General features: G+C 38.6%; 3 protein-coding genes across 3 annotated transcripts in view; 2 read left to right on the top strand and 1 right to left on the bottom strand.

Moving 5' to 3' along the window:
* Nucleotides 1-1,908: 1,908 nt before the first annotated feature.
* LOC102989673 (olfactory receptor 51F1-like) lies at nucleotides 1,909-2,852 on the bottom strand. Its single transcript, XM_024118625.1, is given in 2 exon segments — nucleotides 1,909-2,327; nucleotides 2,330-2,852. Coding segments are annotated over 2 exon segments (942 nt in total).
* Nucleotides 2,853-10,091: 7,239 nt separating this feature from the next.
* On the top strand, nucleotides 10,092-11,036 carry LOC102989412 (olfactory receptor 51F2-like). The gene has a single exon (XM_007119300.3). The coding sequence runs from the start codon at nucleotides 10,092-10,094 to the stop codon at nucleotides 11,034-11,036; it is 945 nt and encodes a 314-aa protein (XP_007119362.3).
* A 6,487-nt stretch (nucleotides 11,037-17,523) lies between these two features.
* Nucleotides 17,524-26,888, top strand: part of LOC129392863 (olfactory receptor 51E2-like) — a 16,572-nt gene continuing 7,207 nt past the window's right edge. The window contains exon 1 of the mRNA XM_055091371.1: nucleotides 17,524-17,699. Within this exon, the coding sequence (XP_054947346.1) occupies nucleotides 17,524-17,699 (176 nt within the window). The remainder of the gene's footprint in view (nucleotides 17,700-26,888) is intronic.

Genomic DNA, 26,888 nt, shown 5'->3' with positions numbered 1-26,888 from the left:
TAGGGATGTAATATACATCATGATAAATATGTTATCTATGAAAGTTGTTAAGAGTAAATTCTGAGTTCTCATCATAAGGGAAAATTTTTTTCTATTTCTTTAATGCTGTATCTATATGAGATGATGTTGTTCACTAAACTTATTGTGGTAATCCTTTCATGATGTATGTGATTATTGTGATGTAACCATTAAACTTACACAGTGCTGTGTGTCAACTATCTCCCAGTAAAACTGGGAGAAAAATAAAATAGTTTCAAATCAGTCAGGGAAGAGAGACCTGACTACCTATAACAAAAAGGAGTTTTAATGGCAGGTGGAAGAAGGGAAAAAAAGCAATACCAGCAAATAATAATAAAATTAAAATATATTTTTAAAATTTCAAATATAAATGAGAGCAGGTGGATATTTCAGTAGGAGAGAGCAAAATGATTGAAGACTATGGACAAGGGTTAGGGTTATTCATGGTGTTATTCAGAAGTGAAAACCTCGTATAAGAGTGTTACTCTAATATGCGTGATAACCTCTAAGTAGCCTGCGAAAATGCAAATTCTTGTGCTCCCTTTGAAGAATGCCTAAGTAGTTCTGGGGTGGAGTTGAGGAATCTGCACTTTATAAAAGAATTTCAAGTGGTTTTGATGCCCTGGTGCTGGACCACACCGAGAACAGTGAAGGATGCAAAAGGAAAGTGGATATGTCATATTATAAATGTATCCAGTGGGTAGTATAAAGACAGATTGTGAGGACCCATGGGAACGAAGATGAAGAACAAACAAGTTGTGTTTGTTCTTCATCTTCGTTCCCATGGGTCCTCACAATCTGTCTTTATACTACCCACTGGATACATTTATAATATGGAAGATGAAGAACAAACAAGTTGTGTTTTTAGGTAGTTGTTAAGCAGAAATTATTCTCTTATCTGAAGTTAAAACACAGCAACAACAGAAACCTCATTATTGAGCATTTTTAAAGTACAGGAAAGTAAAAAAAAAGTATAAATAAACCAATATTCAGCTATCAAAAGATAAGTAATTTTGACGTTTGGAACATGTCTTTCCATACCTTTATAACAAATGTTTTATGTGCATGTACATGTACACTTGTGTGTATATTCACATGAAATATACACACAATAAGTACACTGTATAGTAATCTATCTTTTCTCTTAATATATCATATATATCTATATCATTATTTATCTTGTTGCATGACAGTTCACATTTTATTTTACCAATACTCTGAAGTAAATGTTTAAGTAGTTTCTAAATTATCATTGCAATATATAATGATGTGTTGAATATCACAACACATCACTGCATTCTTGCCCACTTTCTCCATTAGACACATATTTAGAAGATGAATCACCAGACATTAGATACTTAAAATATCAATACATTTACCAAAAGCTCTGAAGAACTCTTTTAAGAATTAGAAAAGTATCCTTTTAATTCACATTTCTTCTTGTTTATTATACTTATTCATGATCCTCAGCCATGAATAATCTATTTGGGAGAATAATAATAATAATCATTTCCAATAACTAAGAAATACTAAAACCTAGACTTTTCTACTGATCTAAATTATATCAGACATGCCTTGATAGTTACATACCCTAGAGGTGGTGAGACTTTTTGGACCCCAATTTATGACTTAATTTGTCCATTTTGCAGACATATTTTAACCATGGTCCTATTCTGTGCCAGGTGCAGTATAGGGTTACAGATACAAAAGACATAATCCCTGTTCTCAAAGAATTCAATCTAGAACTCTGTAAATAGTAAGTTATTGGATTATCAGAAGAATGAAAGCATGCGTAAACATTTATCAGTATATGGCTGTAACTCACATTAGTGAACAATCAAACATCAGTCAGAGAAGACAATGTAAAGAAAGAATACACTGAAAAATGTCTTAAATTAGCTTAGAAAGAAATATTTTGAGCATGGCCTTGCAAATTTGCATTGTCTTCACACTGTAGATTATGGGATTCAGTACAGGAGGGATGAGCAGATAAATATTGGCAATGAGAGTATGCAGAAGGGGAGGGGCATGCTTCCCAAACCTATGCACCAGTGACAAGCTCATCATGGGGATGTAGAAGATGGCAACAGCACTTATGTGTGATACACAGGTACCAAAGGCCTTTTTCCACTCCTCTGGGGAGGCAATGCTGAGCACAGAATGGATGATCAGGACATAGGAGAGAAGGATCAAGACAGAGTCCAAGGTACCAGTAGAGATGACAATGGCCAGACCAAATACACTGTAGATCTTGGTGTCTGTGCATGAAAGCTTCATTGCATCAGGGTGGAAACAATATGGATGGTGAAAACATGACTTCCACAAAAGGACAGATGCTTAAGGAGCAGGAGTAAAGGCACTACAACTGTTATCACCCTAATAACAATTACAAAGCCCACTTTGATGATTCTTGAATTGGTTAAGATTGTGGCATAGCTCAGTGGGTTACAGATGGCAGTGTAACAGTCAAAGGCCATTGCCAGGAGTAACAAGGACTCCATTAATATGAAACCATGGATAAAGAACATACGGCCAATGCAGACATCAAAGCTGATTTCTCGAGCATTGAACCAGAAAATACCCACCATGGTGACCAACATGGAAAGGCACAGCCCTAGGTCCGTGAAGGACAGCATGGAAAGGAAATAGTACATGGGTTCATGGAGGCTCGACTCAGTGATGATGACAAGCAAGATCATGCCATTCCCTGAGATGGCAATGGCAAAGAGACAACAGAATAGGATGGAGATCCAGGCATGGTAAGTTTCAAAACCAGGGATACCAGTAAGGAAGAAGACTGCAGAGTGGAAAATGCTCTGGTTGAAGGATGGCATGATGAGTGAAGGAAGCAGATTTCCCTGGGGAAAAGGAACATGTCCTGCAAAAACAGGGCCCACTTGTTATCTCTAGGCTTCAGTATATATCCATATACACATATAAAAAAGATTAGATTAGATAATGGTAAGATATTTTCCACTTCTATGATTCTATGGTCATGGGCAGATAGGGCATTTCTATACAAATCTAGGACAACACAAAAGGCAATTCATCCTGCTTCTTCACTTCTCACTTTCCAAGGCAAAAACCCTTAAGAGGTCCATTAAGAGTTAAAAGTCTTTGCATACCCAATGAAAACAGTATAGTTAAGATACTATTAATATTTTACAGAAAGATACTCCTGTTTAAATAAATATGTAAGAACTATTGATAAAAATGAAATACTAGGAAAGAAGAATTCAATCTGTGCAAAGAGACTACAGTGTGTGATTGTTGGTAAAGCGTTTATTCAAGTAATACCTGTAAAGCTGGTATCATTTAAGGGAAATGCTCCTTGAAGAAATAGGGCTTAAGTTAACCTTAATAAGAACAAAAATTCATTGCAAACTAACAGATAATAATTGGAGCAGAATGATCTAAGTAAGCTTCTTAATATTCCATCGTAACAAAAGGACATTGAAAATGAATTGAGGGGCTTGAGGTGGGGGCGTAGTCCCTCAGAAAGCCTCATTAAGGCTGGATGCATCTCCATTCAGATGGTGAATGGACCATCTACTGAACCATCTTCTCTGTTTGAGGATATGAGCATACACTCAACCCAGGTCAAGAAATCTCTAAGATCAAAAAAGTTCCTCTATATTGGTTCTTGTCCTAAGTTTTCTGATGCCCTATTTTTATCTGTAGAAAGAATGCTTGGTTTTTATAATGTGTGTATCCTCTTTCTCTCATTCACGCATGCATTCTTTCAAGAAATATGTAAATAACTGACAAAATGCCAGTGTGCAATGAACAGAATTAGAATTAGACCTAGTACTCCAAGATGGTCTATACATGACTTGGGGAAAAAAAACTCTTGAGTGTAAGTTAATTTGATGAGTTTCATTCCAGCCCCTGAATGAACAGGGAGTAGCTTCAACCTGAGTGGGAATAACTGGTTACAGGACTTGTGATGCAGAGGGTGTTTGAGAAGTAAAGAGAAAAATGTTCAATACAGGCAGCCTCTTAAGGACTTACTAAAAATAAATAAATAAATAATGACTGGAAAATTTGAATTAAGAGGGAATGCAGAAAAAACTAAACTCCATGGGTTTTGATTCGGCCCTTGGACCTCAGTTGGAAAAGAGGCCTCATTTTTTTCACTTTTGACTCACAGGAATTAGAATATGTACTTACCTCTGAATTCCCAACAAAGTGACTCCTGCACTGATAGTAAGGTTTGAGAGTTAAACTGATGCCTGGGTTGAAGTCACAGGAGTGGTGAAAAATATCTTAGAGTAATAAAACCTAAGGGGAAGGAGGCCTGAAAAAAAGGACCTGGGGAATAGCAGTATTTAGGGAAAAGACAGAGTAGAACCTACTAATGAGACTGCAGAGGCATGGCCACTGAGGTGCAAATGAACCCCAGGAAAAAGCAAGGACCTCATCAGTTTTTCTCAGACATTTGATCTCAGAGCCAGGAAAAATGCCTGGCACAATAGTGTTTAAGAGTATCTGTTGGGGCTTCCCTGGTGGCGCAGTGGTTGAGAATCCGCCTGCCAGTGCAGGGCACAGGGGTTCGTGCCCCAGTCCGGGAAGATCCCACATGCCGCGGAGCGGCTAGGCCCATGAGCCATAACTACTGAGCCTGCGCGTCTGGAGCCTGTGCTCCGCAACGGGAGAGGCCGCGACAGTGAGAGGCCAGCGCACCGCGACGAAGAGTGGCCCCCGCTTGCCGCAACCGGAGAAAGCCCACGCACAGAAACGAAGACCCAACACAGCCAAAAATAAATAAATAAATTTTAAAAAAAGAAAAGAAAAGAAAAGAAATAGGTCTAGAATCCCAGCTCTGCTATTCACTAGTTGTATTGATCCTGTATGTTTCATAACTTCTCTGATACTCAGTTTCTTTAACAGAAAAGTGATTTAATAATACTTGCCACATGGTGTTGTAGTAAGAATGAAAAGATAAAATGTTTATAGAGTGCTTGGCAAAGTAACAGTCACAGAACAAGTTACTAAATAGTAGCTGTTGTTATAATATTTTTTGTCATTACTGCCATACAAGATCTCAAAACTAGTTGGTGTTTGAGCAAGGATCTAAACCCAGATCAGTCACACAATAGCCATGCGATTGGCAATGACTTGGACAATACTGATAATGCCATATGGTCTAATTCAGCAGTTAAAGACATAGCCACAAGCTACAGCTCATGGCAGTGCAATGAAAGAAGAGCATCATTGTGATCTAAGTGGACAGGAAAATTAGTGGAGAGAATATAGCTTATTTCTCACAAGAGAAAATGAAGGTTGTGCAGCGATTGGAGAGGATGAATGGGGATGATGTGCAGGGATTGAACAGATTTGATTGTGATGGCTGCAAAAAAGAGTAACTTGGGGGAACTTTTGTGCTTCCTCCTAATAATATCCATTAGTCCTCCTTTATTTGTTGATATGAACAGTTTTGTGTTCTCAATTTAAGACAATTGCAATGAAATACAGCTTCAAGGTCCCACTACCAACCAGACTGGTATTACTTAGCCTTCATATATAGACCTCCTGAGTCTCCAGTTTTTGACATTTCCGAAGTAGAATCAATACAAATTTAATGACGATATGTATGTTGAGAATGAGAGAGAGAGGGAGAAGAGTGTGTGGTGTGTGTGCATTAGGGAGACAATTCTAAGCAGATCATTTGCTAGAATTTGATGTCATTTACTGATAAATGAAGCATTGGAGAGAGAGCCAGGTTTGGAATGGGACAGGGAGTGAGGTCTTTGTGGCTCTTACTGAGGTTGAGGTGTCTGAGGACGTATGAGTAGAGATATCCCTCAGGTATAGATAAAATAGTTTATTCACATTTTATTCACTGGCACTAAGCAGTGAGCTTTGATTTGTTCTCCAAACTGCTGCCAGTTCTTTTTCTAAATCATCAATTTGATCTCCTCACTCTAGTTCCATGATTCATTACTGCCTTCAAGTTTAAGCCTAGAAATCTTGCCACAGCTTCAAAGATTCTATTAACTTTTGAAATACAGAACTCAGGAGAGGCCATAATTAGATTTAAGGTTTGCAAGTCATCTGGATATAAGTGCTATTTAAAGCCATGGGAATAACTACTATATCCCAAGGAGAATATATGGAAAGCAAGAAAGAAAAGGAACTCCTTGGAAGAAAAACAGGCCCCTAAAGAACAGCAAAATTACAAGACAGAGAACAAAAATATTATTTGATAAACAGGGGGGGAAATCTCACAGAATCACTACCATCGAAGCTAATAAAGGAGAAAGTTTCAAAGTGGAGGTAGTCAACACTGAGATAATTTGAGATAAAAGAGAGGAAAACAAATGTGAAAATAAACCTTTGCACTTGGTATTTAGAAAGTTGTTGGTGACATCAGTTGGAGAAATTTCTGAGAATCATTAGGGAAAGAATCCAGATTGTTACTGAAGGTGAAGAAATAATAAACAAAAGCAGACTGTCTTTCAAAGAACAATTTTGTTATTATAAAAGGCAGGAAATTGAGAGAGAAACAGGGTTTATGTCTTATTTCTCTCACTAGCTAAGCACAGTGGCCAATTATGAAAGATGTTCAATATGTCTTGGTTGCATTGAATGTGTTGACAACATTGATATAAATGTGTGGGAAGCTTTCATTAATAGATTGGGGTAAAACTTGAGTATTGTAGACTGCAGAAAAGGAGTCAATGGTACTAAATAAGATGCTAACAAAGGAAAGGAATTTTATTGGTGTTAAATGAGAAGAGATGAAGAATGATTTATTTACTTATTCATAAAATATTTGGAAATGCCTGGCTTTTGATGCTCTGAAACTAAAATCCAAGTCCCTTATCCTTTCCACGGAATTCAAGATTTCAATGTCCTTCCCCCCGCCAGCCTTCTCTTGCTTCATTTCCCACAGCACCCAGCTTCACATTTAAGGCTCAGCATATTGATTTTCTTGTAGTCAGCCAACAAACTGTATTGTGTCATTATTACATTCAGCTTCTGCTCCCTTGCTATGTATCAAGAATACCTCTTTCCTGCTTTCCATCCTTGTGAACTCACACCCACGTATCAAAACTTTACACAGTTAAAATTCAGCTACTCTGTTAAGATTTCTTGAAACTAATTCCTCTTGACACACAGCCAAACACATTCATGTATACGCGCACTCAGAATCTGTCACTCCACACTAATTTCTGGCTTATCTAAAGCATCTTACCCTTGTGCGCTCTACAACTAGCAGCATTTCTTCGTCTCTGATTCCTCTGATACACACCTTGCTGAATATAGTGCCTGGCATGTAGTAGGTGTTCAAAATTGGTAATTTTTTATTTTCAGAGGAGTCCCTGGACTCATTAAAGATAAGGTTTTCAGCCTTATAAAGATGAGGTCCTGACAACCTCTCTGGTTTCCTCAGGCACCAAACCACTGTTATTTTACTTGCTCTGTACCCTTAGTGCTGACACAATACACACTGAGCTCCCAGTTTGATGTTGGAATGAATGAAGTGTTTATGATGGATGATCAAGTGCTTAGGTGGCATTATTGGCTATGAAAGGAATAAGGAAACCTCTGTGTCTGAGCCCAGCATGGATGATGAGAGGGTGCAGGGATTTATGGTTGTAGACCAATGAAAAAGAAGGAATTCAAGGGAGTTCTCTTCTGCCAGGCTCAGCACAGATCAGTTCAACCTGCACTGTGAAAGGGAAGGGAAAAAATGATAAGAAGAATGAAAACGAGCAGTGAATAAATTGAATTAATGAAATAATGTAAGGGGAACAATGAAGATGTTAGAGTGAAAGAGAAATTGTTCAGATAGCAATTTATTTTTCTAAACTGATCTCTTATAAAATTTCCTAGAACTCAATGACAAAAAGTACAACTCAATCTTTGCATATCACCGTGAAAATCACTGTGATAGGCAGAATTAATTGACAGAGGCCTTCTGCACTCTCATAACCGTTTTTATTATTCATCATAATACACTGGATATTGGAGTTATTTATAAACAGCAACATTCATTCTCCCTTACTTGATTATAAACTCTTTAAGAGGGATTTTGTTTGTATTATATCTTAGCTTCTAACACAGCACTGTGCACAGAGTAGGTGCTCAGAAAATGTCTCTGAGAGTGTAAGGCAAGAGCAAAGGAAGAGATATTACAAGTTGATTCTGGCTCAACATTTTCACATATGCCACTCTAAAAGCCTTGGCATACTTCATCTTGACATACACAAAACATAGAAATCTTTCAAGCACTGATTTTCTTGGAAAGCCTTCTCCAAATACCCCAAACCTTTTGTACACAGAATTGAAGTGATCCCTTTTTCGTGATTACTCTGCTTCCCAGTAACCCCAGGAAGTTGTTAACTTGAAAAACTGAATCCCAGGTTCTGTGAACTAATAATAAATGAACAGGTCAAAGACTTGTGGAAAATGAGAGGTGAACCCATTCTTTTAAATTATTATAAGTATCATTCTTTTGATAGGTTTTTAGTTTATCTTTCTGATCAAGACATACTTTTTAAAAGTAAAAGCTATAAAAATGTTTTTCAGAAATCAATCTATTTATGAAAAGTACTAATAGAACTTGTTAATCTTTCAAATTTTCAGAGTTAATTGTGAAATGCATGCCAGTTGGGCAAGACCATATCTACTTTGTTTCTATACGTTTGTCAAATTCATGACACTCAATAAACAATCATTGGAAGTAGTGTCCAAAAAAATTCCCTTTTTAAATAAATGTTCCCTTTTTTGTTAACTCTCATTTCCATTATGAGGTTTGATAATACATTTGGCAGTAATTTGATTGGTTCTCTGAGGACACTCGCATTATTCTAAACTGGAAATTCTAAAATCATAGTTCACTGATTTGGTCAACTCATGTAACTTAACACTCTTTTTCTCTAATTTTCCATTAATTTGAATTTTAAATTTCCCATTGTTAAAACTAAGAGATTTATTTAGGGAATTCTTGAGGTTGCACTTTGGGTGAACTTGTGAGGTCTGGAAACCTTAGGTTCCCCTGAGGAACCTTAACATTGGCTACAAGTTCATTCTTGTAAGTACAAGTTCATTCAGACTCAACACTTTCACATATGCCATTCTAAAAGCCTTGGGAAAATCTAATAAACTAATCTCTGTTTTTCCCCCGACCCCCTCTTCCAATTCATACAGACCCATTTACCCAGTCTGCAATTCTCTGCTCAATGAAAAAAGAAATATAATGTTTGCAACAAAGTTTTATATTCCCCTCCAAAGCAAAACAATAACATTCTATTAGGTGTCACCTGAGAAGTATGTCAACAAAACGGAGAAAATCTGTTCTTTGCTAATGGAGAAAAGCTAGTCTTCAAGCAGATTGAAGAAAGAAATATATCTGAACACGGCAGCACATTATAACAAGTGGGGGCAGAGGCCTCTGTAGGTGATAGGTCTAACTCTACATCTCTCTCAAATGCAATTCCAGGTGCTGTACTGCAAGAGTCACTTGAAAGGTCAGATACTGTAGGCACCTGCTCATGACTGCACTGATGCCTAAGCCATTTATTATCACTTCACATGTGTTGCTTTGCATTATAAGTATCTCTTTCTCAATATTTTCTGGCTTCCCAAATTGTCTGTAAGCTTCACTACTTTCTGTTCTCATGGCCAATGTAATATTGCTGCTCCAAAGCCCCAATCCATTTTTCTCTGATGCCAACTATACAGAAAAACATTCCAAAGAAGATGGAATATGATTGGCCAATCTTGGGTAAAATGTCTTTTCTTAGTCCAGTCATCTTTGGCTAGAGGAAAAGATCACATAGTATAAACCTAGCTACCAGCAAAGGGCCCCAGGGAAGAAAAATCGTGGGCTGGGGAAAATACAAAAAAAAAAAAAAAAAAAAAAAGAGTACCTACAATAACAGTTGAAATCTTACAATTATTTTATCAATTTAAATGAGCCATTCATACTTACATAGTATATAGACATTCATCTGTGGTTAGTTTTTGGTTGAATAAAATTATTTGTAATAGGATTAATTTTTTAAAAGTAGGTTTTTTTGGTTATTCCAGAATTTCACCTTGGAATTCCGTACTTTTAATCCAGCATGTCAAACTTCCAGAATATCACATCCTCTTCCGTTATTTTCCTGCTAACTAGTGTTCCTGGGCTGGAAGCCTTCCACACCTGGATCTCCATTCCCTTCTGTTTTCTCTATGTAACAGCTCTCTCAGGAAACAGCCTGATTCCATTTGCCATTGTTACTCAGCCCAGCCTTCATGAGCCCATGTATTATTTCCTCTCCAAGTTGTCCACCACTGACCTTGGCTTGTCCGTATACACTCTGGTCACCATGTTGGGTATATTCTGGTTCAATGCCAGGGAGATCAGCTTTACTGCCTGCTTGTCACAGATGTTCTTTGTTAAACTCTTCACTGTCATGGAATTGTCAGTGCTGTTGGCCATGGCTTTTGATCGTTTTGTCGCCATCTCTAATCCCATCAGGTATGCCACCATTTTAACTGACTCCAGAGTAATTCAAATTGGAGTGGCAATTGTCATCAGGGGGACACTAACGCTGACACCAATGGTAGCAATTCTTATGAGACTGTCCTTCTGCCGCAGCCACGTGCTCCACTACTCTTACTGCTTCCACCCTCATGTGATGAAGCTCTCATGCACAGACACCAGGATCAACAATGCAGTTGGGCTGACTGCCATGACCTCTACTGTTGGTGTGGACTCAATTCTCATCCCCCTTTCTTATGTTTTGATCATTAAGACTATCCTCAGCATCACATCCCCAGAAGAGAGGAAGAAAGCCTTCAGCACCTGTATCTCCCATATTGGGGCTATTGCTATCTTCTATATTCCATTGATCAGTCTCTCCTTTGTAAACAGATTTGGGAAACAAGTCACAGCCTATGTACATACTATGATTGCTAACACCTACTTGCTGATCTCCCCGGTCATGAACCCCATCATCTATAGTGTGAAGACCAAAGAGATACGCAGAGCTGTGATAAAAATTCTCCATTCCAAAGGCACATAGAATCATAGAATTCTAGAGACAGTCTGTGTCAGGTCATATTATCAATAGAAGAGTAAATCTGGTGTTTGTTGAAGCTAAGTGTGCAAATATTTAAAATCAAAGATGAAATATATTTAGAAAATCAGCTTGACTGACCTCTGTATTTTACAAATGAGGAGACAAGAGACATAAGAATGGGAGGAATGAACAGCCTGTCTAGAATTTCTCCTCTGATCACTGCTTGTTCTAAAGAGTTTATCCTGCTTATGCCTGTTTATCCTGCCAGTAGTCTTTCTCTTTTTACTTTAAACATTCACGGCAGTTAGAATGACACAGTATGAAAAAGTGACTCCTTTTTGAGAAATAGGTAGTATTTTCTAACTGTAATAATAATTGTAACTAACATGTATTATTTCCTTTGACCAGTCATAGTTCTGTTTCTTACGTATATTAACACATTTTCATATTCAAAACAATTCTATAAGGTAGTTACTTTTACTATCAGTGGGAAAGTTGAAGCACAAAAATGTTAAGTAACTTACTTAAATAGCTAGTAAGTGACAAAGCCATATTTCACATCCACATGCAAACTGACTCCAGGGTCCCCCCACTCTAACTTTAATGCTGTATTGCTGTATATAATATAAACTATATATATATATATATATTTATATATCTAGACTATATTTATATATAATATAAACATTTATGTATATTATATATAATATAAACAATATAATATACATTTACACATGAATTAATTAACTTGTACTGGGGGACATAATTTAGTCAAACAAACAAAAAACAAAACTCTGTTCTCTAGAAATTTTCAACCAATTTATGGAAGAAAAGCCCAAAACAAAATCTTCAAGCCTCACAAATGTATTTCTACCTGATGTTCTTTCCCAACTAAGCATATTCTAAAATTTCTTTCTGCCCTCTGCCAACATTCTGCCCCAGCAGAAACTGAAAAGTGACTAGAATTGCAAAGGAATTACAACTTGTGTTATTTACTTAGAATTGTTTTAACTTGTAGCATATTTTTATGTAATGGCTTAATCCAGCAAGTTAATGATTTTTTCCAAGCTGGGTATATCCAATAATTCTAGAAATTTTAAAGTACATATTTCAATAATACATTGGTGTCACTCTGTAACGGTGGGCCCTGTAGCTGGTATCAGATCCAGCAAGGAAGTAGAAGTAGTCATTCATATCTACAGGGAATTTATTAAGTGACTACAGTACCGGCTACTTAATAATTAGGATGATGTCAAAATCTTCAGCATATTTCACAATAATATTTTTAGTCTCAATTATTGCTAGTCTTTATCTTCCTGATCTTTGTATGTTGGAATGTCTCAGGACTTTGCTCTCAGACCTGTCTTATTCTTTGTTATATTCTCATTTTTGGTCATCTCATCTAGCATCATGTCTTTAAATACCATCTATATGCTGGCAAATCCCAAAATAATATCTACAGTCCAGACTCATATCTAATTGCCTGTGTATCACTATCTTCACTTGAACATCTAACAATCATCTTAGACTCATCATGTCCAAAACCATATCCTAATATTCACATCAAGGAAAAAACATTCTCAACCACAGTCTTCCATAACTCAGAAACTCTGCCTTTCAAGTTGCTGTGATAGAACACTTGGAGTTATTTCTGACACCTGTCTGTATCTCCCGTTCCACATCCAACCTTTTAGCAAATGCTGACGACTCTTTCTTCCAGGTATTCCAGATGTTGCTGTCTGGAGTACAACTACTTTCTACTACCTCAGCTGCTACCCCCATGATCCAAGCCATCACCATCTTGAGCTTGAAATATTATAGTCTCCTGGTGGATCTTCCTTTAATATACTTTTGCTTTACAGTACAGTAAAATAAGGTAAAAGTACAGTAAAGTACAGTAAAGTAAAATAATCCCCACCGTAGTTAGACGGATTATTTTAATACACAAGACAAATCATGTCACTTCCTCTGCACAGCATGTTCCAGGAGCCCCCTGTCTTACCCAGAGAACATTCACAGTCATTATAATATCTTGTAAGGATTTATGTGTTCTGGCTCCTCTGCATAATCTCAACTTCATCTCCAACTACTCTCCCCTTTATTCACTCTACTACACCCACACTAGCCTCCAAATATTCCCTTAAAATCACCAAGCATGATTCATCTTCAGACTTTGCACTTGCAGTTCTCCTTATTTGAGATGTTCTTCCTCCAGGTGCCCCCGTGGCTTACTGCCTCTTATCATGCAGGCTCTGCTCATGTGTCCCCTTACTACAGGACCCTTTATATTATAAAAAATAATAATGACAACACCTCTCCCTCAGTTCCTGCCTGATTTACTCTCTCTTCCTTACCTACCTTGTTTTAATTTCTAGCACTTTCACCCTCTCCCCAACATATTACATTCCTGTTTATTTCTTGTCTAGTTTCCCCATTACAGGGTAAGTTCTTTGAGAATAAGAACTCTTTGTTTCATTTATGTTGTCTTCCAGACCCTAAAACAAGGTCTGCCAGATAGAAAAATCATAACATCTCTGGATGGTGTGGCTCCATTTACCTCTCAAGGTTCATTGCTTCCTCTCTATGCTCCAGGCACAACAAACAACTTGCATTTCCTTAGCCCTGATTGCTCTATCTCACTTTCAAGTCTTTGCACAAGCTGTCACCTCCACCTACAGCACCCTCACTCTCTCCCTTCTCCTGACTTAGAATAGAAGTGACTTTCCTTCAGAGATGTTTTCACGACTTCTCAAGTCTGTCTGGTGTCCTTCTGAGGTGCTCCTACAGCACCTTCCTCGTGACATCCCTTTTTAGACTCTCTGTAACCATTCTCCCCACAGCAGACTCTGCCCACTTCTCAAGACCAGGGACCATGTCTTAGTCACCATTGGACATAAGTAAAAAAGTACAGATGATGTGGACTTACAGACTGGATTTTTGCTTGTTTTTTTCCACACATGACATAAGATGGGTCATGGAGAAAGGGAGGAGAGAAAGAGAAAGAGGGGCTTGGGCTAGAGAAGAAGGATGGGGTACCCAGAGTCCTAAACATGGGAAGGAGATGGAACTTCAGTCTTAAGAACTGGACAGTCAAGATGTCCTCACTACTTCTACAGAGGTTTCTCCCCCAGCACACCTGCCACCCACTAATGTGTGAAAAACCCCACTGTCCAACAATCCTAGAAACTTGTAAGTTTCCATTCCTAGGAAGTGAGTGTGTAATCTGGACACTTGGGGAATGGGTGTTGCAGAGTAAATGTCATCTGTGACCCAAGTGGACAAGCTCACCATGAATTGGAGACTTCCCTAAAAGCCAGAACAGTGGTGGATACATGGCCACTGTTGCAGTTACTTGAACCCAGAGTCCAAGTGAAAATCCTGTAAGTCCTATAAGGCCCTATATTATCCAACTCCCCATTACCTCTCCGATTCTATCTACCTACTATTCTTGCCCTGGTCCCCTCTGCTCAGGAACACTGGCCTACCAGATACATTCCCTTCTCAGGAACTGTACTTGTAGTTTCTGTTCCTTCTTCCTGGAATGGTCTTCATCAAATATCTCCATAAATATATTTCTCACTCCCTCAGGCTTCTGAAATGTTTTCCTTATGTGTGGCCTTCTGCACATAATGTTGTGCAGGAGCTTCATTTAAAATTTCAACTACCCCCTTGATATTTATCTGCTCCCTTCTTCCCTTTATTTTTCTCCATTAGACTACCTAACATCCTATTTCACTTTTTATATCAACTCCATTTATTGTCTGTCCCCCTAACCAGAATACTGCATGAGGGTGGGGATTTGTGTGTGTGGCGTCTATTTTTCTTATTACATCGCAGGCCCCTGATAAATATTTGTTGAATGTGAATGAATAAAGAGTCAGAATACCTGGTTCTCAGACCAATATTATAATTCATTAACTATGTGATCTAAGCAAAGAGCCTTTATGTCATGTATTCTTTTTCTGTGACCCGGGTGCAATGAAAAGTGGCTTCCCTACCTCAAGGTCTGTGTCATCAACTGAAAGAAAAGCTGGGAAAAGAAAAGCTCAAGAGGTGCACGACCTTATTTTGAATTATGGGACTACATTTTTGTGTACCCATCTCGGTAAAGAGGTTGTGAACTCCTAGAGCCCAAGGACCTAACTATATACCCACGTTGTGTCTAGCAAAGTGGCTGATGAGGAAAGCACTAACCACTGTGTTTAACTGGAGTTTGAGTTACTTGGAGGAGTAGAAATAGATTGTCTAGAGCCCTATGTGTGTGAGTGCGGGACTCATGGCAGAGGCGGTGGGCCCCTGGTGATTGCCCTCCCACCCACCAGACTGAAACAGTGGGAAGCCTGTGGTAGTGACATACAAGTGGCCATGGAGATATTGTCCCCTGTCTGGGCCCTTAGTCTATATTCCCCTAGCCTGTTCCCATGGGCTTCATGGGCAGAGTTATAAAGAAACCTGTGCTTGAAAGGAAAAGTCAGATTCAGCTGCATCTCAACAGGACTGTACCATATTCAAGTGAGTGCATCCTCACTGGGGTCAAGCAGACCAAGGTCCCTGCCATCCTGAGGGACCTCAAACACCCCACAAACTGTCTCATGGCAGGGGAAGGGGAATCCCTTGCATCCCACACATACCTTCATGGGCCAAGATGAAATGTTCCAGAGCATTAGCTGACATCCAGAAAGGCAAGTGAGAGTAAATGCAACAACCACATTCAGACCCAAATTGAAGCTGAAACTGGGTCTGGCCCAGGGTCACTTTAGGCAGAAGGCCAGAGCACATAGGAGGGAAACATGAGGTCTTCTGGGATAGGTAACTGGGGAGATGTGATGATGGTCCCCAGTCTTAGGCTGTTACCAGCAAAGCAGAAAAGGAGCCCTGCGGAGAGAAGAGTCAGGGAGGTATCTGACTCTGAGACAAGCAGAGACCCTTCTGTCTGCTAGTGCTGATGCAGTAGCATCAGAGGCCCTGAGAAAGTGTGTTACTGTGCTCCCTTTGCTACCCTCCATGCTTGTAAGCATCTGCATCTGGAAAAGGCTTTTCATTCTCTGACAGCAACTGAGTGGGCCAAATCTGGGATCTAATATTTGCCAAGGAAGGTAGCTGTAATATCTTGGCACATGCTCTGAGAATGGAGAAGATCAAAGAGTAAACAGAGGTGTGGATTTTCTGACCTTTGAACCTTGGATCTGTTTGTCCTTGCTTATTCAAGATGAGGATAAGCCAATATAAAATTTTAGTTTTCATTTTATCATATTATATTCTAAGACCCATGTTTTCCAAACTCTCTCCACTAAGGCCAAATAGAAGGGCATGTCCCAGTAGCAGAAAGGACCCAGGTTAGGAGTGAAGAAGAATCCTGGGGGGGGTGAACAGGTTTACCTGAATACCACTGATGAAGACACCTGCAGAGTTTATTCTCAAGATTCAGAAACTCTTCTTGAAGCTAAGCCCTTAGCTCTTTAGAGACAATTACCTCTAAATACCAGGGCACCTAGGGAGCCTATCAGGGAAACAGTGTGATGATAGGTCAGAGAACAGGGTGACGCAGAGCAACCCCGGGCTTCCTAAAAAAGAAATGTCTCGCCTAACATGAATGGTCAGCAGAGGTTCCAAGAAAGATAAAGCTCTAGGAGTACTAGGACTCAATCAAGTTCTCTTTGTGGCAGTGAGAGTGGCCTTAGAGGTAGCTTTTAAGTGTGGAGGAACCTATCAGCCAGGAACAGAGAGAAGAGCCTTCACAGAGACCATGCCTGGCAGCTAGGATCCTGCCAAGCACCTCCATCTCCCAGGAAGTCATTGGAGGGAGCTGCTGCCTTTCATTTGATGACCCCAGAAAAGTTTCCTTGTTACCTTAAGAGATTGATTTTGGCCTTTTTATCTTAGCTTTTATTTTGTGTTTTTTTGTTTTTATTTTTATTTTTTAATCACAATTGTGTTTTTGTCCTCTTCCACTGACCTTAGACCTGGGGACCTGGAAGCCTGAAGATCTGCAAACAAAACAAAACCAAAAACCTCCCTATTCCCACTGTTTGGAACATCTTTTATTCCCTTCTCTGTCTGCTTAATTTTTACTCATGTTTCAAGACTAAACAGAAGGACCATCTTTTTCCAGGAAGGTTCCTCTGATCATGCCTTTCACCCTCCCCTGCATTAAATGCACATCTTTTGCTAACACTTATCCCAAGATTCTAATATTTGGGTTACTTGTCTATCTTTCACCCTAGACAGGGCATCTGAAGGGCAAAAGATGTGTCTTTGACTCTGCATCATCAGCATCTATCAAATAGCCTCCATATATAATAAGTCCTATAAGTAAATGCTTACAGAACCGATGAATCATTGAAGGGAAGGGAAGGGAAGGGAAGGGTAAGGAAAGGAAGGGTAGAAGGAAAACACAGCCTCTCAGGAAGAGTTTCCTGGTAAGGTATCTCTTAACACCTAGCTGAGAAAAGGGAAGCCCAGTATGCAGACAGTGAAGGTATGGGCCAGGATGAGGAGTCCAGGGAACTTGGTGCCTCTGCTCATCAAATGGCTAGCCTTCTGTCACTCCAGCGCGCTCTCACATTCCTACTGTGTGCACCAGGGTGTAATGAAGTTGGCCTATGCAGACACATTGCCCAATGTGGTCTCTGGTCTTACTGCCCTTTTGGTGGTCATGGGCGTGGATGCCCTGTTCATCTCTTTGTCCTATCTTCTGATTCTACGAACAGTTCTGCAGCTGTCTTCCAAGTCAGAACGGGCCAAGGCCTTTGGAACCTGTGTGTCACACATTGGTGTGGTACTGGCCTTCTATGTGCCTCTCATTGGCCTCTCAGTGGTGCACCTCTTTGGAAACAGCCTTGATACCACTGTGCATGTTCTCATGGGTGATGTCTATCTACTTCTGCCTCCAGTGATCAATCCTATCATCTATGGTACCAAGACCAAACAGATCAGAACTCGGGTGCTAGCTGTGTTTAAGATCAGCTGTGACAAGGACTTTCAGGCTGTGGGAGGCAGGTGACCCTTACCATGGCACTTTTATCCTTAATGGCTCGATATAATGATTTCCTAATGTTAGCTTAATCCCAGTTGCCCATAAACACATCAGTGCTTTTCTCTGGTTGGCTTCCAAACACTTCCTCTGCTTGGGGTGAAATTGTTGAGGCTACTGTAATTCTTTTCCACAGGTAAAAATACTATTGACATCCTTATTATATAAAAAGCTTAAATAATAAAATAAATCAATAGTAAAAGAACATAAAGAAGAGTGACAAAAAGTACAATTGGCTTTGAAACAAGGGAAAAATTGTTCTGACTAGTAATCCAAGAACTCTATAGTAAAACAATACGTAACATTTTTGCCGATTAAATTACAGTTTATATTACTGAAAATTCAAAATGAAAGAGTTTGTGTTGAAACACATATCCTCGAGCATCACAGCTGATGGTGTAATTGGCAAAATATAGCAAGAACTTTTTAAAAGTTACATGCTTTAGGGAATTCCCTGGCCGTCCAGTAGTTAAGACTCTGTGCTTCCACTGCAAGGGGCACAGGTTCAATCCCTGGTCAGGGAACTAAAGATCCCACATGCCGTGTGGAGTGGTCAATAAATAAATAAATGTTACATGCTTTAATGCTGTAATCTCACTTTTGAAAATTTATTCTAACGAAATATCCCTACCTATGGGGTAGGTACTATTTTTGACCCCCATTACCAGTGTAAGAAATGAGGTTTACATTAACAAGAAAACTAAGTCACACAGCTTATGGGTGCTGTGCCATGATCTGAAATTAAATTTCATAACCAAATACAGTTATTTAATGCCCACGCTATATTGCTTCCTGTTTAACATCTGCCATTTATTTCCTCAGCCTGTGTAAATCCTGTTTTCTCTCTGCTGTGTGCCTTATGAGGAGAATGACTGTATCTGTATTGAGAGGTAACCCTGCCCTTGTTGTGAGCAACAAATCTGGGTTACTCTTTAGGTTTTACAGTGACCCTTCATGTTCTACATCCTGCTTCTTTCCAGATTAAGGGAGAATATATCTTCTCAATCATGTCTCTCTTTTTTTAAGTGTATTCTGTATCTGTCAAACATTTCCAATGTCTGAGTTTCAACTTAGGTATAAGATATTATAAATTTTATTTTAAATTTTGCTAAGTGTAACACTTATTTCTTTCATGTTTATAGAATCCCATAAACTCAGATTTGGAGATGTGAGAGGTTCCATGGTCTTCTTTCCCACCAGTGCAGAAATCTAAATACATCTTTTCTCAAGATGGGCTATTCCCATTGTATAGTTGAGAAGGTCTGATGAGAAGCTAAAATCTGAAGGCAATCATTGGGCCTATGTGTTCCCTCAGCAGCTTCACTGAACAAATCTTAGGTGGGGGATTAGGGTGGATAAACCATGAGGAGACTCCAACCTGTGGACTCTTTCTTAGGAGGAAAGAACCCCGAACTCTTAACCTCTCTCCTGGAGAAGGGTCTTCCTAGCATATGTATCTGTGAGCATCCAGTTGTGATTCCCTGCCCAGAGGCAGTAGAATAGGCTTCAAAGTCTTGCAGCTAATCAATGCAAAAAGACCAGGGCTGAGAGAAAGAGACAAAATGGAAGAAATGGATGATTTCCCTAAAGAAACGAAAGGGTGCTCATGCTCTAAAAGTGGAGATTCAGGTATTAGGCCTCACCCCCAAATAATGAGGTCAGGAGCCTCGTTTTATGAGATTGAACCACCTATGTCTCTCCTCACAACTTCCATCCTCTTTTATTTTCCTGTGCATTACTCTGCCTCGAATTATACCCTCCTGGCTATTGCCATATACCTAAGAGGATGACAATTTCATAAAGTGTGTATCTCATGCTCCCAAATTCCTCACTGTTCACTGCAATACAATTTATTCATGTCTACTGCTGTCTCCCCTACCCCTCCCTCCGCCCTAAGATTTTCACTTTTTTAAAAGTAGTTCAACGTCTTATATTCATAACAACACTATTCACAATAGCCAAAAATGTGGAAATAACCCAAGTGTTCTTCAACATATGAATGGATAAACAAAATTAGTATATACATACAATGGAATATTATTCAGCCATAAAAAGAACAAAATAATGATATGTTCTACAACATGGATGAATCCTGAGAACATGATGCTAAGTGAAACAAGCTAGACACAAAATGACAAATATTGTATGATTCCACTTATATAAGGTACTAAAAATTCATTGAGACAGAAAGCAGAATAGAGGTTACCAGGGGCTAGGGGGAAAGGAGAATGAGGGGTTATTGTTTAATGGGTACTAAGTTTGTGATGATGAAAAAGTTCTAGAAATGGATAGTGCTGATGGTTGCACAACAATTGTGAATATACTTAATCTCACTGTATTGTACACCTAAAAAAATTTGTTAGAATGGTAAATTTTATGTATGTTTTGCTATGATAAATAATTACCAAAGAAAGAATATAAAACATATCACCATCAATTTAATAACAAGAACATATTGAAATGATTGCATTTTGGATACACTGGGTTAAAGGAAATATATTATTAAGGTTTTTTTAAAAAGTATCCCAAAGAGGAAGATACTTAATCCCCATATTGAGAGGAGGACAGATCCTTGGGATGAGATTTAGGAGCTCAGAACCCCTCTTCTGCCACTAAGTGGTGACCTTGTCTAAAGCACATCACATCTCTTTGAACGAAATTTGTAAACTTGATGATTAAATTAGATAAACTCTAAATCCCATCTCTATCCTAAATATTATGTGCTCTGAGCATTAAGAATCCAGGAACAATTCTAAAGGTCCTGCAAGTCTGAAGCTCTCCAGGGTCCCCCTGGGAACTGCTTTCTGACCCACGTAAGAAAACCAGCCCCTTTCCCTGAGGCCACACATGCTATTTACCCAAACACAATATTTATCAACTTGATCTCCTACTCCCCGATTCTGCCAATTATAGCTCTTTTCAAAAATCAAAACTTCTCTCAAAGACTGAGGCTTTTCCACCCAGGAGATATTCACAGGCTCTCTGAAAGGAAGACCCGTCCAACAGAGAGAGCAAACCATTCTGACTTGTCAAGTCAATTCACTCCCTGTGAGGTTCGTTTCCCTCTTCTGTTTATTAGGAGCAATAATAGAATCGACCACTCAGTGATTTTGTGAGGATTATGTGCAATTATCCAGCACAATGCTTAGTGCAATATTTAATACATAGTATGAACTCAATAAATACTAATTATTATTATTATCATCATCATCAGGGAGGAGGTGGATAATAATTCCTGCCTCTCAGGGACATTGAGGGGATAGAAATGTGGGTTTCTGCCTTTGGCAAGCAAGACACACAGATTTTTTTTTAAACACTCATCTGATCACATTAGCCTGGGAGCTTGGAGTTTAGGACCTGGGCTTTTTTCCTCTCTTTATCTTATAGCAGTACCAGGACTAAGATTGAGACATGGGATAAAGAAAGGGAGTGTAGTAGATAGGGGAGGTGGGACTTACATGGGATTCAAATTGGATTGAAATGACTGCTTTTATGCACTACAGGAGGAAGATCAACAGAAAGGCCATAGTTTTCAAAGTTGTCCCTGGAAAATGTGATTGCATCCTAGAAGATGACAAGCTAAAGGGGGGTTATCACCATTGCTTATTGCCTGTTCACACAGACCAGGATCCTGGGAGAGTGTTTGCATTTTGTTTCCCAATGACCTGGAAGGGTTTCCAGGAGGAGGGCCTCTGGGTGCCTGGGGAGCTGAGTCAACTCGTAGAGGTAGTCGCAGGCAGCCCCTGCCATGAGAGACCTCTGGGTCTCAGGCAAGTGCTCACTGTAGTGAGAGTATCTTTCCCAGTGAAAAAGGGTCTCCAGGGACTGAGGACCATAAAAGTACTGCCTTGTTCCCAGCCATGTTTATGTTGGCTTGGACAGCGGACAGCACCAGTTTAGGTAGCCAATTCCCCATGAGAGCCAAAGTGTCTGAGGTTGCCCCGTAAGCAGGACACCTCCCATCACTCCCCACTAATTACATGTAGCCCCCATCTCTGAGCAGCATATCATTTATCCCACACTGGACTGACAAGACATAAGGACAGAACATAAGTTTGTTTGTTTGTTTTAGGGAATAGAGATTTCCTCAGGCTTTTTTTATTATTAGAAGAAAAGATTTACTCTCAAAACACATTTAGGACCAGAGATTACCAGAATCAACATATCTGAGATTCTTTCCAATGATGATCAGCACGAATTCTCCCAACGGATGCCAGAATTCATGCCTAATGCCTATTTTTTAATGTCATTTAACGTTAAAGGTTCGAGGATAACTTACAATGTTCTAGGCTTTGTAAAAAAATGAAGAGGATACAAAAATAAGCAATAGTGGATATTGTAGTGTATGTCAGATATTATCCAAAAGAAAAGAGATAACAAATGTTGGCAAGCATGTAGAGAAAAAGGAACATTTGTGCACTGTTAGTGGGACTGTAAATTGGTGCAGCCACTATGGAAAACAGTATGGAGATTACTCAAGACATTGAAAATAAAAATGCCATAAGCAATCATTACCTCAAAGAGATATCTGCACTCCCATATTGATTGCAGCATTATTCACAATAGCCAATGTACGGAAACAACCTAAGTGTCTGTCAGTGGATGACTGGATAGAGAAAATGTGATATACATGTATATTACAGATACATATTATATATATATATATATATATAATACATGGTATGTTACTCAGCCTTTAAAAAGAAGGAAATCCTGACATTTGTGACAAGATGGATAAAACTGGAAGGAATTATGCTAAATGAAATAATTCAGACAGAGATAGACAAATAGGGCATATTATCACTTATATGTGGAATCAAGAAGAAAAAAAGTCAAACTCAAAGAAACAGAGAGTAGAAAGGTGGTTGTCAGAGGCTGGGGTAGGGGAGGGGCAAATAGGGAAACACTGGCAAAAGAATACAAACTCTTAGTTATAAGATGAGTAAGTTCTGAGGATCAAATGTATAACATGATGACTGTAGTTAATAATACTATATTGTATAATTGAAATGTGCTAAGAAAGTATAACTTAAGTGTTCTCAGCCAAAAAAAAAAAATTGATATTTGAGTTAATTTGTTAATTAACTGAATGGTGGGAATCCAATTCTTTCACAATATATATGTATATATAATCATCACATTGTACATTTTAAATATATTGCAGTTTTATTTGTTAATTATATCTCAATACATTCATAAATTAACTCAAAGTTAATCACTGACCTAAATGTAAAATTTTTTATATGTATGCATAAATCTGTAAAACTCTTAGAAAAACATGAAAGAAAATCTTCAGGATTTAGGGCAAAGCCTTCTTAGTCTTGACACCAAAAACATAATTCATTTAAGGAAAAATTGATAAATTAAGCTTCACTAAAAATAAAAATTGCTATTATGTCAAAGACTCAGTTAAAAGGATAAAAAGACACTGTATGGAGTGTGAGAATATGTATGCAAATTACATATCCAAAAAAGGCTTAGTATCTAGAATATTAAAAACTCTGAAAACTCAACTAGAAAAAAAATCTAATTAAAAAGTGGCAAAAAACATAAAGTGATATTTCATGGGAAAATATACATAGATGCAAATAAACACATGAAAAGATGTTCAAAGTTATTAGCCAGTAGGAAATGAAAATTAAAACCATGGTGAGCTATCAATACACATCTGCTAGAATGGCTAACTGTTTTTACAAATATGAAAACATCAAATGCTAGCAAGGATGTGGGGAAATTGGATACTTAATACATTGCTGATGAAATGTGAAATGGTATAGCCAGCCATTCTGAAAAACATTTTGGTAGTTTCTAAAAAAACTAAACATGCAACTGATATATGGCTGAGCATTTGCACTCTGGTATTGATCTCAGAGAAATGAATTATTTGCACTGAAAGCTTGTACACAAATGTTTATATTAACTTTAAAATAATAGCCAAAAACTGGAAACAACACATATGTTCTTCAACAGATGAATGGTTAAGCAAACAGTTTAACATGCCCTACAATATTGTTCAACATTTAAAAAGAATAAACTATTGAAGATGATGGAGTAGGAAGAAGACCCTGAGCTTACTTCCTCCCACGGGTAGACCAAAATTACAACCATTTACAGAGCAACTATTTATGAGAATGACCTGAGGACTAGCAGAAAAGATTTTCCACAACTAAAGATATAAAGAAGAAACCACAATAAGATGGGTAGGAGGGGCAGAGACACAGTGTAGTCAAGAATCACACCCGTGGGAAGGCAATGCAGAAACAGAAGGATAATCACAATAGAGGTTCTCCCCAAGAAAAAAAAAATCCAAGTCCTACATCAGGCTCTCCAGTTCAGGGGTCTTGCATCAGAAAGATGATACCCTGGAACATCTGGCTTTGAAGGCCAGTGGGATTTGCATATGGGAGAGGTAGAGGGCTGTAGGAAACAGAGACTCTGCTCTTAAAGAGCACACACAGCGCTTCCCTGGTGGCGCAGTGGTTGAGAGTCTGCCTGCCGATGCAGGGGACGTGGGCTCGTGCCCCGGTCCGGGGGGATCCTGCATGCCGCGGAGCGGCTGGGCCCGTGAGCCATGGCCGCTGAGCCTGTGCGTCCAGAGGCCACAGCAGTGGGAGGTCCGCGTACCACAAAAAAAAAAAAAAAAAAAAAAAGAGCACACACAAAATCCCCATGCTCTGAGTCCCAGCAGAAATTAAGGAAATAATCCCACTTACAATTACATCAAAAAGAATAAAATAACCTAGGAATAAATCTAACCAAGGAAGTACAGTAACAGACCTTTACTTGGAAAACTATAAGACTGATGATGGAAATTGAAGATGACAAACAAATGGAGATATATGTGTTCATGAATTGGAAGAATTAATATTTTTAAAATGGCTATACTACCAAAGGCAACTTACAGATTCAACACAATTCCTATAAAATGCCAGTGGCATTTTTCACAGTACTAGAACAAACAATTCTAAAATTTGTATGGAAACACAAAAAAGACCCCCAATAACTAAAAGAATCTTGAGAAAGAAGAACAAAGCTGACAGTATCACACGTCCTAATTTCAAACCACACTACAAAGCTACAGTAATCAAAACAGTATAGTACCGGCACAAAAACAGACACATAGATCATAGAACAAAATAGAGAGTCCAGAAATAAACCCACACTTAAATGGGCAATTAATCTATGACAAAGGAGGCAAGACTATACAATGGAGAAAAGAAAGCCTCTTCAATAAATGGTGTTGGGAAAATTGGACAACTGTATGCAAAAGAATCATACTGGACTACTTTCTCACACCATATACAAAAATAAACTCTAAATGGATTAAAGACTTAAATGTAAGACCTAAAACTATAAAATGTCTAGAAGAAACATAGGCAGTACACTCTTTGACATAAGTCTTAGGAATAATTTTTGGATATGTCTTTTCAGTCAAGGGCAACAAAAGCAAAAATAACAAATAAAACTACATCAAACTAAAAAGCTTTCCTTTGTACATCAGAGGAAACTATCAACAAACCCAAAAGGCAGCCTACTTAATGGTGAGAAGATATTTGCAAATGATGTAACTGATAATGGGCTAGTATCCAAAAATATACAAAGAACGCATACACTCAACATAAAAACAAACAAACAAACAAACTTATTAAAAAATGGGCAGAGAACCTGAATAAACAGTTTTCAAAAGAAAAACAGATGGTCAACAGACACATGAAAAGATGCTCAACATCACTAATAATCAGGGGAAAGCAAATCAAAACCACAAAGAGCTACCACTTAACACCAGTCAGAATGGTTATCAACAAAAACAACAAATAACAACTGTTGACAAAGATGTGTAGAAAAGGGAACCCTCTTGCACTGTTTGTGGGAATGTAAATTGGTGCAGCCACTATGGAAAACAGTATGGGAGTTACTCAAAAAATTAAAATTAAAACTACCAAATGATCCAGCAATTCCACTTCTGTGTTTTTATTCTGAAGAAAACAAAAACTCTAATTTGAAAAGATGTATGCACCCCTATGTTCATTGCTGCATTATTTACAATAACCAAGACATGGAAGCAGCCTAAGTGTCCATTGATAAATGAATGGATAAAGAAAATGTGGTATATATATATATATATATATATATATATACATATACACACAATGGAATATTACTCAGCCATAAAAAAGAACGAAGTCTTGCCATTTGCAATAACATGGATAGACCTGAAGGATATCATGCTGAGTGAAATAGTCATACAGAAAAAGACAAATACTATATAACTTCACTTATATGTGAAATCTAAAAAACAAAACAAACAAACAGAAACAGAGTCATAGATACAGAGAACAAACTGGTGCTTGCCAGAGTGGAGAGGCGTGGAGGGATGAGTGAAATAAGTAAGAGAGATTAAGAGGTATAAACTTCTAGTTATAAAATAAATAAGCCATGAGGATGTCATGTACAGCATAGGGAATATAGTCAGTAATACTGCAATAACGTTGTATGGTGACAGATGGTAACTAGATTTATCATGGTGATCATTTTGTAATGTATAAAAATATCGAATCACTATGTCAGACATCTGAAACTAATGCCATATTGTAAATCAATTATGCTTCAATTTAAAAAAGACATGGGGGCTTCCCTGGTGGCGCAGTGGTTGCGCGTCTGCCTGCCGATGCAGGGGAACCGGGTTCGCGCCCCGGTCTGGGAGGATCCCACGTGCCGCGGAGCGGCTGGGCCCGTGAGCCATGGCCGCTGGGCCTGCGCGTCCGGAGCCTGTGCTCCGCAACGGGAGAGGCCGCAGCAGAGGGAGGCCCGCATACCACAAA

The sequence above is a fragment of the Physeter macrocephalus genome, chromosome 16 (assembly GCF_002837175.3).
Source record: "Physeter macrocephalus isolate SW-GA chromosome 16, ASM283717v5, whole genome shotgun sequence".
Classification (NCBI taxonomy): domain Eukaryota; kingdom Metazoa; phylum Chordata; class Mammalia; order Artiodactyla; family Physeteridae; genus Physeter; species Physeter macrocephalus.
This window is presented reverse-complemented; position numbering and strand designations above follow the sequence as displayed.

Bases quoted from the DNA above. Each gene is read 5' to 3' on its own strand.
- LOC102989412 (XM_007119300.3), top strand. From the start codon at position 10,092: ATGTCAAACTTCCAGAATATCACATCCTCTTCCGTTATTTTCCTGCTA.